Below are 19,893 nucleotides of genomic sequence, written 5' to 3' on the forward strand. Positions count from 1 at the left end.
TTCCAACTTGGCTAATATTCCATGAGGCCATCTCCGGACACAAAACTTGCGACCTTCATCTAACAAAAGCTGGAAAATACCAAAAGCAAAAGGAAGAAACCAGTGTTCAACAGGGACATGCGTCGTTCCCAGAACAGGCTGCAGAGGCGGGATGTACAGCCAGAAGATAGCCATAGCAAGCGAAAAGATGATAGCAGGGAACAGGTACCAGTTCTGCGTGTTCGGGTTGAACAGTGGCGGATGCTGAAAGATTAGAAGATATTATTAAACCACTGCAAGAGCTGCTTATCAGTTAACCGATTAAAGTCGCGGGAGTATAATAAATGTGGGGAAAAAATGTAGAATGTGATAAAATCAGCGCCTTCGGCCCTTGTAAAGATAAAATGCGGCACATCTCTTAGTCGCAACGGAACCAACTGGGGCTGCTCTGGATCTAGATCTACATGATCTAAGGTCAAGTGGACGTCTATGGAAATATTCTGACCTTACTGAGGAGTAGAATAAAACCAAATCCTATAAGTTGCAACTGCCGGAGAATCTATGAAGTCCATGATGCTATCAACGTCGAATAAAACACCAGGTGGAATCCGAGGGGGCTATTCAACGTGGAGGCAAGCCTGCTTAGGTTTGCCATCAGAGTCTTAGGTTATAGAACCGGTAAATATCGCCTGCCATTGATCCAGAGTGAGCTCCGTTGTATTATCATCAGTTTCAGGGGCAAGAATGTATTCTTTATCAAGTGTATAAGGCACATCATTAGGGACTAATCTATCAAGTCCGTGGTGGTTATCCGGTCCCTCAGCTTCGATATGCAAGGCCAGAGATTCTCGGTGGGATCATCAACTTCCTGAATAGAGATACTAAAGTTATCACAAGTAAAAATGCCATTATCTTCAATCTCCTAAGCGTCGGGGAATGAATCTATCTCAGGCTCCAGTAGCTTATTCTCTGCCACTGAACCAACTGCATATGGCAATAGTTCACCCTAGTGGTTTGCTGTGATATCATCCTTTCTTACTTTCTGGCGCTTCTAATACCTTGGTGTGCGTTTTGCTTATAGGACGCGACCACGAACTGTAGCGCTGTCCTGTTTTTTAGTGCCAACAAATCGAACCTTTATTACTTCTCATACTATAGAACTTCCTCAGGATCGTTTAAAAGCAAACGCGGCAGGTCAAAATAAGTATTGTCAAGTAATCAATATTACTAGCTACAGAAACTGGCCGCTTGGATGATCAAAGTGCTTTGTTTTGCGATAATGGGAGGGTCGGTCACCCGTAAAAACCCCGCAGCTGACAACAGATTGGTGAGACGACTGACCTTAGCTAAGCTGGGAGCGCTAGCCATGTTAGGAAATGTAACGCTTTACTGATGAAGTATATAGGAAATGTAACACTTGATCGCGAGTCACTCTATCGCAATATCCCATGACATACCGCGACAGCAATATTAATCCAAAAAATAATAAAACTTGGTCTTTTATAATCTCTAGACCAGGAAATTACATTTCAGAGCCAAGTTCAACTAAAATATTGGGGCTGGCGTTGAAAACCTAAGCTTCAATCGCCCACTGGATTAAAGTGGGAAGTCAGAAGCACGGATAAAAAGGAGGTAAACAACAGGTGAGTTTTATTGAACTTGGTTACCATATCAATGTGCACGGACAAAAAGTATAGAAGCTACAGGTGATTTTACGGCAAAACGCCGGGGGAAATTTGTAGTCGCCTGGGTTGGCACGGACAAAAATTAGACAATGCGGCGGGATTTAGTTCAACCTTTGTACAGAATGCTTCAGCCGCTGAAGATGGGACGCTGAACACTTGGAGAAGTTGGCCTTCAAGCAGGCCTGTCGCAAGGACAAGCGAGGCTGGGGAAAGTGGCAAGGTGTAAGGACTTCTGAGGTTGAGGTTGTAAGGGGTAAAATGAGGGGAAATCAATATAACGAGATACAACGTTGTGGGCCCTATGAGGCGTATCCTCCCAGGCGGAATAAATTTATTTATTTATTATACCTGGGGTCAAGTAGGGCAGAAGACTTCCGGGATAGCTGAGGCATACCGCTGTAATTATTATTCCCCTTAAACCCTTAAAACGGTTCGGGGATAGGGTCACTAGAGATAGATTTACTGCTCTGCTACCCCACTAGGGTCTTATCCCTCCTCAAACTATTAAACTATTATTAGCATATTTACTTACATATAACTTAAGGTAATTCTGCCAGAGGGTAAATAGGGGGGATTATTACACCCTAGGGATAAAGATACTTACATAGATCTGTACCTACCACTGCCAAGGGTCTATACCGGGATTTATTCTCTCTTATTAATCAGCTAGTTAAAGACATTAAGGCGATTAATAAATAAGGTTTATATTAAACACTTTAATTAAACCTAGCATAATAAGAGCCAGCATAGAGTCTAAACTAAGCTTAAGCATAAGTATAAAGTTCTTACTTAGGTTCTAATTTAGGTGCCTATAAATCTATGCCTTAGCCTAATACTAAAAAAGAGGCTACCTTCTCCCCTTTACTTATTCCTTAAATAATCTGTATTTCTTAATAGTTTTCTATTTTTAGTAGTTATATTGGTAAGAAAGGCAGTGGTTTAAGCTACCTAAGTATAGAGTTTTCTTCCCCGAGCTGTATACTTATCTTTCTCTTCTTTGCAGGGTAGTTAGAAATATATTTAGCCTTGCTTTCCCTTCGAAGGCAAGCTTTCTTATTTTAATACTACTTTCAGGGGTTTAACTTTAGGCTTATCCCCTTATTTATTATAATTTCCTAATTGTATTAATAACTATCTAAGAAGGCTATCTAGCCTAATTAACTAAGGCTATTAATACTATACTTTGCCCTGCTAAATAGGTATTTTTATTCTTATTTTAGTATTACTATCTAATTACTATTTTATAGCCCTCTATATAAGAAGTAAGATAGGATAAGTATACTCTATACTTATTAACTACTTTAGCTATTAGTATTATAACCTATAACCTCTTTAATATAAAGTATAAATAGTCCCTTAAGGCCTAAACATAAGATAAATATAATAATTTATAACTTATAGTACTATTATTTAAAATATTTCCCTAAGAATAATTACATTTACTATAAAGTTTATTAGCATAGTCTTAGCTCTGGTCCTTATAACTAATACTTAAGCTTAGAACCTTGAATTTTATTTTAATTTTAAATATATTAAAACCTATAGAACTAAGAGAGGCATATACTATAACCTCTAATCTAGCTATAATAAGAAGATAAAGATAATTTACTTTAACCCTTTAACTCCTTCCTACCTAGATCTAAAAGGGTATACTATATATAGCAAAGCCGACTGCAAAGGCAATAAATACTACAGATTAGATAGGTAGTAATACCTAGATAAGAATGGTAATAATACCTGGTTTAGGAGCTATAGGGTTACTAAAAACTAAATAACTATATACTATTATAGGATTTCTAGCAGTTAAGGTCGCATAGGCTAGGATATTTAGGATTAGTAAGGCTAAAATAGAGATTAGAGAATAAGAAGATATATTATTAGATAATCCCTATATAGACTGCAGCACTATACTTATAGTTATAAGCTAAGTAAGTCCCTTATAACTACTATTCTTTTTAGTATTCTTACTAAAATAGTTTTAGTAATTTCTTAATATTAATACGAATTATATAATATAGACTAATTAGTTATTAGATTAAGTTAATAAGGAGGTGCTAAATACTAGTCAATAAGGTAGTAAGATAGCCTTAATAAGAGTACTTATATAAATAATCTAATAAGATATAAGACTATAAGTTTAATAGTAAGAAGAGATATTTTAAATAGTAAGTCTAACTTATAACTAATAATATTATCCTCTATGTTATAGACCTGGCTTATTAGCCAGATAATTTTATGGCTATTAACTTCTCGGAGTTATTACGCTTAACCCTACTAATGCAATTATTAGCGCCATTTTCTACCATAATCCTATTCTTTCTGCTTCTTAGACTCAACTAAAACTAATAGAGGCGGCATAATCTTAGGGCACAAAGGATCTCAAGAGGATATAGCAGAATAAATTATATACTCCCGGATTAGTAGGTTTGTTAAGACTTTCTCTCTCTCCCTCTGCTTTTAGTAGTATTTTGGTTATCTTTACTTTTAATCTCCCTCTATGTATTACACTAATGCGTATTCTTTAATATACCTGGTAAAGGGATAAGCTTAATTTTAAGACTTAATATATAATTAGATAGGCTAACAGGGTTAAGAAATGATTACTGGTTTTAGAAGGATAGAAGCGCCTATTAAGAGTTTGCAAGCTAATAGGGAAAAAGTAAATAAGAGGTTAACTAGGCACTTATTATATTAATGTCAGGTTAAGGCCGCCAGGTAAAATACAGCAATCTAGGGTAGGAGTAAAGAATAATTGCAATAAGTAGTTATAATAGAAATGTAAACTTAGTAATAAAGGATATATAATAATCTCTTAATAAACTAAGTAGCCCCTTAAAATTAAATTTATTATATCTTGAATTTATATTATATTAAATAATAAGTTAAGGTTATATATAATATAATAATATCTGTAACTATTTAGTTATTTAGTCTTAATAGTGCTTACTTAACTACTTACTTAGCTAATTCTATAGATAAAATATTTATACAGCAGAATACTAATATAATAGCAATACAGCAGGACATCTATAATTATATTACAGATGCTAGACAAGAAGTCTATTAAGCATAAAGCAGTATTAACGCGCTTACTAATTAGCTGTTTAGAGAAGGATTTTAGAGTTAATTCTAAACCGGTCTAGATGGCTAAGTTAAAGCTATTTTATTTGCATACCCCGATTTAGTGGCATATCTATAGGCATATCTAGATATCTTTATCTTAGTCTATACTTATAAAACTAATAAATACAGTATGCCACTTTTAGACTTAATTAGTATCAACTCTTATTAATGTTTATTCTATATTGCATTTACTTTCCTAAGTAGGGAGTGTAAAGAAGATTATTTTTAGGCATTAAATTAATTCTAGTTACTATATAAAAACTGCAGGATTAGGCATCCCTTAGTTATTATAACTAATTACTGCCTAGTATATATAAATACTATTAATACTTACTTCCTATTATTAAGGCCACTGTTATATCTCTGGTATACTAATAAGGCAGTTTTTTACTACTGCTAGCTAAGATTTATATACTAGACTTAAGGGGAAAACCTAAGAATTAAGGCTTAAAATAAGTTTTATAGCTATTAGTATTTAATTATTAAGTTATTAAATAAATAAACTTTCTATAAGTATATATCTAAGTTTAAGAAGAAATATATTATAGATTATATTAAAGAAGTTAAATATATTAAGATAAACTAGCTTAATTAGTATAAAAAGAAGCTAATAAAGGCATAGGTTAGTTAATATCCCTACTTTAATAATATTATTACTTTAAGGGTAAAAGGCATATACTAACTACTTAAGAGCTAACGTGTATGATAAGCGAGTGTCACAGATAAGCGAGTGTCACAAAGATCCCTCAATTTACAACATGTCCATTTGATCAGATACTTCTCAACCACCAAATATGTCACAACCCTCAGATGAAGCTAGAATTCTTCTTGCCCTTCAGGCCCTTCAAAATGACCCCAAATTAAGTATCCGACGCGCTGCAACTATCTATAAAGTCCATTACCGTACCTTACATCGTCGTCAACATGGCATTCATTCACGACGCGATTCCATCCCAAACTCACGGAAACTATCTGATCTAGAGGAACAGATAATAGTTCAATTCGTCCTTGACCTAGATTCGCGAGGATTTCCCTCGCGATTGCGTTTTGTGGAAGAAATGGCCAATTCTCTGCTTATAGACCGCGACGCGTCACCTGTTGGCAAGCGCTGGGCTCATAACTTCATAAAGCGACAACCAGAGCTAAAGACGCGTTTATTTCGCAAATATGACTATCAAAGAGCTAAATGCGAAGATCCGACTATTATTCGTGGCTGGTTCAGGCTTGTACAGAACACAATCGCGAAGTATGGTATCCGATCAGATGATATCTGGAACTTTGATGAGACTGGCTTTATGATGGGCGTTATTATGGCCGGAATGGTTGTCACCGGTTCAGAAAGGCAAGCAAGACCAAAATCAGTGCAGCCTGGAAACCGGGAATGGATTACTGTGATCCAGGCGATTAACGCAGAAGGCCAATCGATCGCGCCGTTTATCATTGGTGCAGGCCAATATCACCTTGCGAATTGGTACCGAGAATGCGACCTCCCAGGCGATTGGGTTATTGCAACGAGCCAAAATGGATGGACAAATAACGAGCTGGGTCTCGAGTGGCTAAAGCACTTTGATCGATCTACAACTAAACGGTTAAATGCTCGGTATCGTCTTCTGATCCTTGATGGTCACGAAAGCCACCACTCGGCCGATTTCGAGAGATATTGCCAGGAGAACAAGATTATCACGCTCTGTATGCCTGCTCATGCATCTCACCTACTCCAACCCCTTGATGTTGGGTGCTTTGGGCCGCTAAAACAGGCTTATGGTCGAGAAATAGAGCATCTGATTAGATGCTCTATAACCCATATTTCTAAGACCGAGTTCTTTTCTGCCTTTTATGCTGCATTTAAAGATACTTTTACTGAAAGCAATATCCGGGGAGGTTTTAGAGGAGCTGGTCTTGCTCCTCTTAACCCGGAAAATGTAATCTCAAAGCTTGATGTGCAGCTACGGACTCCAACGCCTCCCGGGGAGGCTGCTAACCCTTCGACCCCATGGGTTTCAAAGACCCCAAAGACAGCAACTGAGGCTCAATCTCAATCTGAATACCTCGAAAGGCGAATCAGAAGTCATAAAAGCAGCTCCCCAGAGTCAATAATTGAAGCTTTAAAGTCTAGTACTAAAGCAACAAAGGCAGCTCTACATCGGCTAGCCTTAGTAGAGGCTAGGTTAAAGGATCTTGAACAAGCAAATAAGATACTAAGCCGGCGCCGAAGGGCAAAAAGGACTAGACTACAGAAAGGAGGGGCGATGACAGTACAGGAAGCATCGCAAGTAGTTGATCAGATGGATGTTGATGCGCAGGTAGTGGCCGAATCATCTAGAAATGGTGCTCGAGGAAGGTCGGAGCGCCCGGGTGGTCGGCGTTGCGGTGTATGCGGCAAGGCCGGGCATAATGCAAGGACCTGTCGGGTAGTGATTGAGACCCCAGGAGAAGAGTATAGCGAGTAGTTTTAATTGATTAGATGGTTTATGGTGGTTTTAAAGCGATTTAAAGTCAAGAGGTTGAGATTTTTGTGACACTCGCTTATCTGTGACACTCGCTTATCATACACGTTACCTTAAAGTATTTATATTAGACCTATTTAAAGCTTAGTAATTAATTAAGCTTATATTACTTAATTAACTAGTAGAGTTAAAGTTAAACTAAGCTAAGTAGAAGATTAGGATACCTATTAAACTCTCTAGTATTCTTTATAGTATAGTACTTAATTAGGTATCTTATAAAGCTTTATAAAAGGTTAAGTAGTAACAAAAGCTTCTATTTTATTAAAGTTCTACTTCTTTATCAGCCTATACTAGTTCTTTCTTATAATTATAAGGGCTGCCCTATACTTATAAGCTAGAGGGTTTATTAGCTTAAAGCCAGACTCTATAACTTAAAGATTTTTATCCGCATTGGCACTTAACTCAGGAAGATAATCGGCGACCCCTCTTAGAACCCTGCCAGCGAGTAGATCCAGTGGCTGCGAGTTCGTCTTCGGAGCTGGTAATTAGATTCTGGAAGCTGGAAGTATCTGATCAGCTAGTTCTCCAAGATACTGCAAGCTTTCCTGGCTATGCGACATCAGGAATATGGTTTTCTCAAAAAGGTCATCAGCTTAGTTAAAAAAAAGGTCATCAGCTCGACCATCTGTTAGCGCCGCGCTAAACTCCCATATAAATAAATGGTCATCAGTGCTGATGACCATTACAACAGGTGATAGGGACCCCAAGCTCGACAGAAACCGAGCAGTCATCGTTACAGTCTGAGAGAGGCTCTGGAAAGGGATTCTTCCCGGTAGGCATCGCCTTACGAGCAATACGATATTGCTTGTTGATCTACCCAAGCGCCTTCGATGAAATCACTGTTGGTAGATCACCTAGGTAGTCTCCACTTGATCCTAGGTACCGGTATTCACGGGCAGTAAGAACCTCATCCTGTGCGCAGGCATCCTTGAAGTCACGTTCTTGATATTTCATCATGTCCTGCATTGCTTCGACGAGTCGATACAAGTGGCTCATGCCGTTCAAGAGATAGCTCTTGATGTTGTTGTTGCTTGCCTCTGTTCCGGAGGTGACGCGGATACCAAAGTTGCGATGCTTGCGGAGGAAGCAGCGTGCCCACTGGGCCCTAACCGGCAAATAGGTCCCATGGAGATAGCATAGGATGACTCTTTGGTCATCAAACTTCTTGCAAAGGTCTATCCACGCCTTCTCGTGGGCCTCCTCTGTTTCAGCAAAGAGTACACGCTTCCACATCATAAGAACCCCTCGGTAGGTGTGAGGAATCTCGTCACCGGTAAGCGCGTAGACCAGCTGTTTGTCTGTAACGCTGAGCTCAGCCTGTGTCTGAGGGGCAGATTCCTCCCAGTCACTGGCGTCAGGGCTACTACTGCTCTTCCGTTTCTTAGCCCACTTCTGCTTCGATTTAAGCAGGATATTCGAGTTAATATAATAGATGCAAAGTTATTGCTGCACATCAGGAAACTGGTCATTAAGGGCGGCCTTCATAGAGTCATCGAAGTCGGTGATAATAACATCAGGTTGCCTAATAGAGTGCTGGCCTATAAGCTGGCGAATGCTCTCAGCGAGGAATTAGAAGCCTTCTCTTCTCTCATTATCGATCAGGCCGAAGGCTGCGTTAAATACAGTCCCAAGACAGGTCTGACCGGTGGCTTGGAATAAGGGAAGCTTGAATCGATTAGTATCATATGTGTTGTCAAAGCTTATGACCTCAGGGAACCGCTTCCACATCTAGATGCAATAAGGAAACGTCCAGACAAGACCAAGTAGACGGTTTGGTTGGTTATCAGCCCACTTGACAAGATAGGGAATCTCTATCTCGTCGAAGAGCTTGATTAATGCCGCAGTAGGTGTATAGCCATTTAGCTTTTCCCGGTTAATGAGCGCGCGGGCGTTGTAGATATCCCTCTGAGTAAATGACGATTCAGGATGTTGCTCTTTAACCACGGCCCGAACATCACGAGCCCGGATGCCGACTCGACGACTTGTTGATTCAATGGTTGCCCTTACTGGCGTAGTGAGTCGTCTATGGGAGGGGTGCGCAGATGATGTAATACTAGGTCCATAGTTATGCTGGCTGTGTTCCAAGTTTGGATGTTATCATAGAAGCCATTTGCCCTCTTCCAGGGCTTCAGCAATTACCATCCACTTACAGCCACACTTCCGAGATTTACGCTGTCAAAGGCCTGCGCCTTTTAAAGCCCCTGGCTGTCCAAATCGATCACACTGAAGCGAGTACCTTATCCGTTGTCCTTTATATAAATAGGCATTCCTTCGAATAATGCCAAACCCGTTTTCTTTCGCGAACAAATTGACCAAGTCGAAGAGAGCTTCGGCTAATAGCGCCAGATCGCCTGGAATAGGTAGGTTAGGGATTAGGCCTGGAAAAGGTGAAGAGATTTATTAAAAAGATAATAATTCTGGTGATTCGGCCCTTAGTAATACTTAAAGAATCTATATAGGTGACTTACACGGTGGAGAGTATGGTAGAGGAGATTTATAGGCGTCTAAGCTGAGTGGCGACCAACCCTATCGCTCTCGCCATATATATACTCATTCGTATAACCAAGTAAGGTCAATGGTCAGACTCTGGCTTTCACCAATAACCTGCCATACAATTTTCATAACAGATTCGAACTCAGCTCTTGTTAGGGTCGATGGCCATTAGGCTGGCTCTGGTGGGGAGGAGAAAGCCGGCGGGTCGATTTCGGGACCTAGAATAGGGACCCTGACTCGCTGAAGTCATATCCTCCCTGATAAAAACTCATTTAGAAGGTAAATCTCGTAATCAAACCGTAGATCCTATGTATGTTCGTGGAGGCCCTGCGAGCCGTGGGGCAGTAGGAAGGTCGAAAAAGTCTGTAGATAAGAAGCAAAGAGATTACTTAGCATATCTTCGTCGCCTATTCTATAGTATTGGCCGATACTTGCTGCGGAACTGCTTGCAGAGTTCTGCCGATTTACGAGTAAAGGAGGGCTAGAACTGGCTTATCGGCTTATTTGCTGTCGTTTTTCACGGTGTATTTAATTGCTAGGGCTTAAGGTTTGCAGCCTACGAAGGCCTATATGTCGTTCCACTGCAGGGGAAGATATTATAGAAGTGATAAAAGATATGAGGTCAAGACGTGGGAACGCGTCTATGCGCCTAGAGTTATTACGGCTGGTTCAGAGCTAAGGTCAAAAAAATGTTGAGAGCTAAAGCTGTACCCGTTGGCGAGACCTGACGGTGGCCAACTAAGCAAGCTTAGTTGGCCATCCCCTGGCTCGAGCCAACGGGTAGTACTTTTAGTGCAGGGGGCAAAATCCATAATCTACTAATAATTAAAAATTTAGCGAATTAAAGCCCGTGAAAGTCATGCCTCTGTATCAAAACTGTCATGCCGCTCTATTAATTCCCTACTTGAATACACCTCCAATAGAAAGCAGCAAGCCCTAGAGGCAGCAAAACTGACTCCATCATATCTTAAAATCGTAAAGTTAGAGAGGTAAAGCCAGATATTGAAGTAGATGAAACCACAGAGGAGCTATACCGTTTTTAGATGGTTAGACGGCTAGTATATGCCAACATCGTCATCGTGGGGGCTGCTGATTTGATCAACAGTTCTTTTGACCAATTACTTTCATGCTTATCTTACTACCAGACCCATGCTTGATATTCAGTAACACAAACAACGTGTCGGTAAACCGAGGGTACATTGCAGTGGTCCAAATCCTGTTTCAATATTGGAAACTCGTGCTTACTCAATGACAATGTTACGTAGCACAAATTTTCAAATCATCATAAATATGTGTTTAAGGCGAGGTTGGTACTGTTCTGGGCCACGTTCTTAACCCAACGTACACATTCACTATGGTCAACATCACTTGCGCCGCACGAGAAGCCATCTTGGCCTACGGTACTCTCATTGCCCTCGGTGGAGATTACACCTACCCTCTCTCCAACCTTTCCCTTCAAGTCTCATCCTTTTTCTTACCAAACTACACCTCTTTCTCTCTGGGAAGACCTCGTATATCTCCAAATGAATCTGTGGTCGCAGAAAACTTCGTTCTTCAGTATACTGATTGGAGGGAGAACGGTCCAGGCACACATGTAAAGCTCGACGAGTTTCGAGTGGAAACGGTATCGAATGAATCTGCCCTGTGTTGGTTGACATACCGTATCTCCCCTGATAATAGTCACATGCCAGGATGGGAATGGACAAACGTTTATGGCTTCAGGATGGTGAAAGAGGGGATGGCTAATGGGCTTAATGGTGGTTGGGAGTTTGCCATTGGGGATGAGGAGCACCAGAAGTACGAATTGAGGTTTCCAAATTGATTGTGAGAAATTAGACTGCTTTGTGAAAGTAGAACGGAGAAATACTATATTGGTACTGGGGAATGGATTCTATTTTTGTCTATTGCATATTGTCCTGTGATGAGGCTGAGCTTATGCTTCTAATAAAATCTCCGCACTTAATCCGATTTATGCACACCCAGCAAACTGGTCAGACTTTAACACGGTATTCCACCTAAGAGATGAGTAATTCGGCGATCCCCCACTTCATTAAAAGTCCTCTCTTCCAATGAAGGACGATTCAGCTCTCTCAAGTCGCAGATCGGACCATTTTAGGACCATTTGACGGCTACGGCGGCAATGATTCACTAGTGCTTACGTCCACCGACAGACCTCATACACTTGATCGACAAGACAATTACAAAATATGTTTTGATTGATGCATTTCAGCCCTGCAGTGGATTTCTGTATGGATCAGTTGACGAATCATGTCTTTAGGAATACGGAATCGATTTAGAATAAGCGTAATTGCGCCACTGGTTACTTGTTATTTGTTAACTGTACCTTGAACACAAGTCCATGTTGATGTCATTCTTAGTTAAAAGAGTCAGGGGTAGCATTATAGATCCATCTCAGCTTGACTGAATGGCGAAGTTAGTTCTTACTTTTACTTTTTCTCTCCATCCTCTTCTCCGTTCATGCTAAAATCGCTAGCATAATTATATTACTGATTCTCTAGTGTCTCGTTTTATAGTAATCCCGCGCACGATCTTTCTTAAAATGAAGCTCCATACTTCCCTAATTTCACTATCTCTATTTCAGTGGACAATGGCTCAAACCTGTTATTTTCCGAACGGAAGTAAAGCACCGGGCAAATATAAGCCATGTAGTTCTAGCAACACGACCTACTCAACCTGTTGCTCATCAGACCAAAATGATCGATGTTTGCTGAATGGCTTATGTTCATGGACGGATCATTACGACTATCGAGCTGCTTGCACAAGCAAGGATTGGACTGGCTGCCAAAGAGTTTGCCCATTACGTTGGTGGCCTGCCTTGAAATGCAGAAGAGGCTTAGCTAACAATTTCATCAGAAAAGAACAACACTTGGGTCCAAGTCAAAGAGTGTGCGTCAAATGAATACTGCTGTAACCTTGACCCGAAGAATGACTGCTGTAAAGGGGATGCGGATCGGTTCTCTCTTAAGGCTCCCCAACTCCATTCTTCCAAATCTCACTCAAAACCTCCCGTGGGAGCTATAGTCGGTGGAGTAGTCGGTGGAGTTGCTGTTGTTATACTGTTAGGTCTGGGATGGTGGTTTTTATATCGAAAGCCAGGAGTGAGAAAGGATATAAACTCGAATGTTATGGATGGAGGAAATAAGGACCTTCCAAAAGCCAGTCCAAGAACCGATCCTTCGATAGTTGAGGCTGACGCAGGCCCAGAACATGTCCTGGTGGAGTCGGATGCACAGCCCATACAGCCAAGGGTTTTACATGAGCTACCGGCATAGATTTTATATCGCTCGTATTCTGACTAGAATTAGGGTTGTGGATACTTTATTTTAATTTGGATCGTTGCTGAGAGCCTGGTTTTATTATCTTTAGGTGATTTCAAAGATAGTCTTTCTGGTTACATGCCATCCATACATTAACCAACCCGCCCTTGACAGTGTATTTCTCTCGCTTCCTTGAGACACGCTTAAGGCCCAACTAGATTACGGCCAATCTCCAGCTACAGTCCCGCCAGCGCCGTCGCCAAACGAGTATCCACACCAAATTATATATTTTTACCCTTGTAAAGAGGCTCCAAGCCTTGTACCCCGCTAAGTAGACGTGTATCTACACCAGGATACCCTAATTTCTCCCTTAGAGCCCAGGTCCTTATGTGTTTTCTAACGTATGCCTTGTAGGTATGCAAGCAGTTCAAAGCTAGTCTAAGCCATCTCTCAGATTTGAACCGAGTTCGAAAAACGCCAGGACGTAATACCACCTCGCATAGATGCGTATTGTTGTACATTAGTTGTATGTTGTGTAGTGTTGTACAACTTTACAACAGTTGTACAACAATAACGTCACGTGCAACGACCAAACGGTAGAATTAAGGTGCCATGGCTCTATATCTTCGTCTATAGCATTCTAGTCATCTTGTAGACCTACATCCATAGGTGTCCCATCATCTCCAGCCAGTGGATTGCATACTAGACCCAATCCACCCTCTCCGGAGGGGACAATTAGTCCTTCTCGTAGCCAGTTGCCGATACATTCCACCTTCTCAAGATTCTTGCAAGTGATTCGAAGCCGGTCCCACGAAGCAGTACGTCGAGCACCTGAGAATGCTCTCTCTGGCTCAGCTGATTCAGATAGGATAGAAAGGATATCGATGGCCATCCGACTAAGCCGTGGATACTGTGCCCATTGCTCAAGACGAGACCACCACTCAAGAGGTATACAGTCGATTTCAAGAGGTAAAGCATTAATAAAGGAATCCAAATTGTCTGAATCTGTAGAAATAGCCTTCTTTTTCACCTTAATTGACCTGAAAAGAAACGATAACTGGCTATCCTTCTTCGAGGGTAGCGGTGCAGGACGACGTTCTGGTTCCTTTGAGATGGCAAGTCCATGATGCTCTGTCATCCAGATGTCCCGAGCACCAGAAATAGCTGTCTCATGCCAGTCTCGGGGCCAATTTTGCTGAATATATGCTAGTCGCTTAGAAGGATCAAGTAGTAAGGCGTCAGCATAGACCGGGATATCTTCAGTTATAGTATAGTATTTATCTAAGACGAACCAGCCCATCTTAATGGCATAGAGCATCCGAGTATCCATTAAGCCAGGTTGCGAGTGCTGTACCTTTGCACTCTTATAGTGGAAGAGCAGAGCATCTATCAGAAAGAGGGACTAGGAGACAGAAGAGCATTTTCCCTCGGCATATAGAGTTGCTGATGCAAAGGGTTCAAGGAATGCATGGGTTTTAGCCAGTAAATCTCAATCAGAACCACTTAGAACAGTATCTTCAAGCTCTCTATTATGCTTAAGTAGAAACTGATTAATCTGAACTTTCTTCCTAATGGCATTATCGATGACTTTATACCAGGCAGACTATTATGTGGCATTATCAATCCTAAGGCTAAGGTCGATAGTAATATATCAGCTATTACTGTAGAGTAATAAGCTACGAAGCCAGACAGCAAGGTTATAAAGCTTCTAGAGAGCTGGAATGCCTTGCCACCTAGTATAGTCCTCATTAATGCTAGTCTTCTGACTGGCCTTAGCTGTCGATTTGGACCTTTTACCTTGCAGCACAGGCTCTTCCTGTTGTGATATGGTTTCTGCTAGTGTGGCGGCAAAGTGGTCGACCATATCCATACTCTTATTACTAATAGTAGCATTGAGGGCTGCTGTGAGAGCCTCCTTAGATCGAGCAAGAAGGAAGGATTGCAAGGAGAGGTTAATAATATGACCAATGCACCGGATTCGATGCCTCTCGGGGTTGAAATCGATCCACTCTATGTCAGATAGGATCTAACTAGCTAGGGGATAAGCATACCTGGAGCTCTGCCTTTAATTTCTCTGATAGTGCCTCTAAACATATAATATTTAAAGTTGTATTATCCCCTGTGTAATAGCCTACTCTTAATATATCGAAGTTGCGTAGGACTTTTACAATTAAGGCTGCCTAGGCCTCACCACTATGACTAAATGGATATTCTGGCAGTCCTAAGAGCGCCTTTCGAAGTTCGTAGTTATAATTAACCTATTGGGCACATACTGCTAGCATGGCATGGCGATGTGGTAATATCCAGAGGTCAGTTAATATATGGATTATCGATTAAGAACCCTAAATAAGATCTCTAAGCTAGGAAGTATATAGCCCATAGTTAGCATTTATAATCTTTATAGCCTAATTACAGGACGTAATTAGGCAGTCTTTAATGGCAGGATTACATGCCAGCGCAAGACTCTTTATCTTATCCTAAGTAACTAAAGAGAATGGGACCCGACGGCAAGTAAGGAGTCCCACGATTACCTTAATATACCGTTAAGTATTAAAGACATTCTAAAGAGCATTATCGGATGGTTAGAATGTTATATATAAGACTATAGATAGCTGCATCGATTGCTATAAGCTTTAAGACGTCTTACTAGCCTGGATAAGTTACCGGTGTCGATTTTAAGTATAGGTTATGGCATTGCTTATATATCCGTTGCTCTAGCGGGTTAAGCAGTGAAGACAGATATATTCTCTTCGGCCATAAGGCTTCCGAACCCTTCTAATTTAAGTCTTATTTTTCTTAGGATACTTAACACGAAAGAAGCTATAAAAGTCCTAGCCCAGCCGCTTAATTGCTGTTAATTAAACAGATATTGAACTGATAGGCGATAAGCTAGCCATAGTCGAGATTCTAGGAATAAGTGCTTAAGCATATAGCACCCTAATAGTGCCTAAAGCGTCTAGGATTTGCAGTGAGATTCGCAGTATAAAAACAATAGAGACGGGGCAGCTCGGCCATAGCATTAATTAAAAAAGTTATTACTTGCATATAGAAAATATCAAATCAAAGAAACCTCTTAACTTATCTAATAAGGGACTAGGAGCTGGCTACCTATAGCTATATTTCGTTATAAGCAGTATTAATGGTCTTTAGGCAGCCGTATACTATCTGCACTAGTTGTGATATGGCGTTCATGCTATCCGTAAAACTATTCACGACAGTTATCCTTAGCCGTGACAGAGCTTATCCGAGGAGTAAAGAGAATATAAACTTATATAACTGTCTGCTAACGGTGGGCATCTAAGAGCCATAAGTATGCCACGGGTCATAGCCATCAGTGACGTCGTTTACTACTTAGCCGGTGGCGGATAGCTTCACGGCATAATAAGGCCATCATAGCATATCACGTTTCTGGTATATATAATAAAACCAATATCTGATTAGCTAACACTACCAACTTGACCAATTATATGGACCGCCTTATTGTTGTATAACAGTTGTTTGGGAAGTCTGGTAGTGTTGTACAGCTTCAACAAAAGTAGTGTTGTACAACTATATAACAGTTGTACTCATATAACAACACTACAATAAGCATGTATGAGCAACTACAAGACCGTGCCTTGCGTTTTGGACAAGAATGGTGTCAAAGCCATGATGCGCCCGAGAACATGGTAGTATAGTCCTGTGTTAGACTACATAACTCCATTAACCCTCCTTGTGAATTATCGTTGCCACCAATGCTATCACCCTATGGGATTGTGGTGTCTATGTCGTTAGAAGAAGACGTATTTATCATTAGGATATCCACTGATTTATATACTTTACTCCTAATATATTGTTAAATGAGAGCGCAGTCGCAGTCGCTATGTCTCAAAATCTTTGGCTTGAGGTGGTAAATTTGCTCAATGAGGTCATTATAGCAAGAAGAGAGTTGCTGATGCCGACCTTGTAATACTTCTGCCTCAGAGGCGAGGCGATCAGATTATAATAACGAAGCTACCCTTGGCAGATCATACACCAACTTCTTAGAGACAGGGATCAGCTAAACTCCAATTCGCTTTCATGGGTATTTAATTTTTCTGCTTTAAACTAATGAAAACCCAAGAGATCCGGGAAGCCGTTTCTGCTCTGCTAAAGGTGCTTATCTTCACTGCCATTTGCTGAGTGAAGACCTCGGCTACGCTGCACCGTGCCCAAAATGGTATCTCTTTGAGTGTCACAGCCCTTCAGTAGCGTCACAACAGGGATATATGACCAATCAAAGTACGTACATCAGCCGCTACAGGCCAACCTGCACTCAAGCCGCTATAGAGGGTTGTCAGCCAATTGAAATTGCTGAATTAGATGGCTATACCGCAAAAGAGGTAGCCCAGTTACAGGAGAAGACAGCCCTTTCAATTGCGCTTGCGGCGAAGCTTGTCACCTTCTTGTACGTGGGATCAAGTGGGTCGAGATACCTACTGAAGGGCTGTGGCACTCAAAGAGATAACAGGTCAAGACTGTGTACTGGATCCTGGACCCTGGGGCCTAGGCATCAGTGACATCATACTTCAAACTTAACAACAGTTATTCGTAACGAGTCTCACAACTTCGGCATTTCAATATCGTCTGTTTGACATCGGCCTCCGTTGATTTTATTCACATTTGACTAATACAGTGCACGGACCGTATCTGGGGTGTGATGTGATGTATTGTGAAACTGCCTAGCTCTTTTCGAACAAGCACATAACCTGTCAGCAAGGATCAGTAAATAATGTGCGAATAAGTGCAAGGCTACTGTGTAATTAACATACCCCGCTCTGATTGTGATTGTTTGTGATTGTGATAGTGGCTGGAAGTTTGTGGGATAGAAACATGGGTTTGAAACAGCTGAAATGCACTCGAGATTATCCCTGGTTGAGGTTGGCAAGGAGGTTGTTGGATGTATTTGTTTCGTCAATGCCGTAAATCTTGATGCTGGAGGGAAGCGGCAGTTGTGGTAAACAGTGGAAATGATGAGGTTGGTGATGTTGGTAGAGAGAATCCAACTTGTCCGGCACTCAGCCTTAATTTATCGGATTTTTTTTTCTTCACTAGTTCCTTATAATATCTCTTATATTATAAATTATTATTGTTACTATTAAGTTTCTTAAGTATAATTAGCTTAAGTTGAGTATTAATTATAATATATTTAACTGTAGATATTGTTCGCCGCTTTACAACCAGCTCTAGGACCACCGTCGTGGCCTTGCACAATAATACCAGGTAGCAACTCTTATGTGCGATAATGTTCGAGTTATGCCTGGTGACAGGTAGCATAGGCTACGTAGCTGTGCCGAATGCCATGTTGCCATCTGATTGATGGCGTTTGTGTAGTCCTCGCCCTCCCTCTTTGTCTCAATCGATATTGCGATCGAATGCTTGTTTAATTAACCGGAGTCGACGTGGTTGATACTCCTCGAGGGCCGATCGCGATATCGCATGTTTTCGATGGCAGCTTGTTCGGGCGAGTCTCGTCCAGGTTGCATATAGATACAAAAGTCGACCAGTTTGGATTTGGATTTGGTGGATTTGAACATCGTTGAGATTTGCGTTGAGGTGCTTTGCATATTAGGAAAGCCATGTAATAGGAATGGACGTGAGCATACCAGGAGATGTAATCCAGGAATCGTGGTTGAGGTTTATCTTTGTGGAATATCCAATCAAGGATCGGAGCGTGGATGCCAATGTTTCAGCCCGCTTCTACCTCGTTCTCTTCCAAGTATTCTGCAGCGCGATCAAAAAGTTCATCGACCCATAACATGTCGGGCCATCGCCAGTCTACACCAGACGGGAGGTTGGTCGCGAGCACCGCATCGAAGAAAGCCTTTTGTGGGAATCTTGACCTTTGGAACTTCTGTTTGTTAGCTTACGATCGTGGCGCGGTTCAGAGGGAAGATTGCGGCTTTACCTCATCCTTTCGGTCGGCAGGAATAATTCTCATGCCGTAGTCGATATCCTCAAGGACCCTGCGCATTTCCTTGAGAGACTCAGGTTGCAGATCCTCATAACGCTCGATCCTAACGACTCTGTATCCCGTTTCCTCTCCAGTGGCGTCGCGTTGTTGCTTCGAAGGCGAAGAGACTTTGGATATCGAGGAGTTGCGGGACCTTGAAGAAGTCTCAGAGGCAGAGCATATTTCGTGGTACAGCCTCCCACGCCTCTTGGGAGCCTTAGGTGTCATATCATCTTCGATAAAGGATTGAGAAAGATCATCGCTACCATCGTCCAACACAAACCGTGGCCGTTTGGTAGGCGATGACATCGTATCGTGAGGCGGCGTTGGGAGCCGCCCTGGCAAGGGTTCGTGGCTTGTCTTGAGTCGCTTGGGTTTGGGCTCGCTGGTGCTGGTTCCATGAGATGGGATGTTGTCAAGCCATGTACGAATATTGCACCTTCTCATGTCTGTGTGATCGAGATTATGAGGGTGCGCTGCGCATTCGAAGATGATGATGCTGATGGAGAGAGATGTTGTTGTTGTTTTGCAGTGGGGCCTCGACAAGCTCAGATAAGATAAGATAATTCACCGAGTGACTGAGCGGGTCTTATTGCCTAGGCGGAGCTAGTCCAGTTCCACGAGAAAGACCTTCGCCATCAGCCAGACGATCACCTCTATAAATTATAGAAAAGACTATTTAATTAACTTTCTAAGCATTAGATAAGCTAGATTCGACTTTTCAACTACTTCTTTGCACTTCTATGGCAATATCCCTTGTTTTCTCTGTAACATTATCTCGGGTGTTGTCGCTATCAGATCCACAAAATAATCATAAATTAGTAGCGTGTATAGGGTAGTCGGGCGCAAAAACTCAC

General features: G+C 41.4%; 3 protein-coding genes across 4 annotated transcripts; 1 reads left to right on the top strand and 2 right to left on the bottom strand.

The window, feature by feature from the left end:
- Nucleotides 1–8,107: 8,107 nt before the first annotated feature.
- On the bottom strand, nt 8,108–8,779 carry FOXG_15924 (uncharacterized protein; the record flags this gene model as incomplete). The annotated part of the gene is made up of 2 exons (XM_018396022.1): nt 8,108–8,686; nt 8,747–8,779. 2 exons carry the CDS (start codon nt 8,777–8,779, stop codon nt 8,108–8,110), a joined length of 612 nt encoding a protein of 203 aa, XP_018256562.1.
- A 2,362-nt stretch (nt 8,780–11,141) lies between these two features.
- Nucleotides 11,142–11,609, top strand: FOXG_22268 (uncharacterized protein; the record flags this gene model as incomplete). Its single annotated transcript, XM_018402669.1, has 1 exon — nt 11,142–11,609. The coding sequence occupies one exon, from the start codon at nt 11,142–11,144 to the stop codon at nt 11,607–11,609; it is 468 nt and encodes a 155-aa protein (XP_018256563.1).
- Nucleotides 11,610–18,209: 6,600 nt separating this feature from the next.
- On the bottom strand, nt 18,210–19,544 carry FOXG_15925 (uncharacterized protein). Of its 2 annotated transcripts, XM_018396024.1 has the most exons (3): nt 18,992–19,544; nt 18,690–18,934; nt 18,210–18,642 (listed from the first exon to the last, which is right to left on the bottom strand). In XM_018396024.1, exons 1-2 carry the CDS (start codon nt 19,481–19,483, stop codon nt 18,773–18,775), a joined length of 654 nt encoding a protein of 217 aa, XP_018256565.1. In that variant the 5' UTR covers nt 19,484–19,544; the 3' UTR covers nt 18,210–18,642; nt 18,690–18,772. The 2 variants fall into 2 exon arrangements, with proteins under 2 accessions (XP_018256565.1, XP_018256564.1); XM_018396023.1 differs by having other exon boundaries at nt 18,210–18,934; nt 18,992–19,537.
- Nucleotides 19,545–19,893: the final 349 nt, after the last annotated feature.

This window comes from Fusarium oxysporum, chromosome 2 (assembly GCF_000149955.1).
Source record: "Fusarium oxysporum f. sp. lycopersici 4287 chromosome 2, whole genome shotgun sequence".
NCBI lineage: Eukaryota > Fungi > Ascomycota > Sordariomycetes > Hypocreales > Nectriaceae > Fusarium > Fusarium oxysporum.

What these genes read in the sequence shown, in the direction of transcription:
- FOXG_15925 (XM_018396024.1), bottom strand. Translation starts at nt 19,483, where the DNA reads ATGAGAAGGTGCAATATTCGTACATGGCTTGACAACATCCCATCTCAT. An exon ending in CTGCCGACCGAAAGGATGAG is followed by an intron (nt 18,935 to 18,991) that starts GTAAAGCCGCAA and finishes AACAAACAGAAG; the next exon opens with TTCCAAAGGTCAAGATTCCC.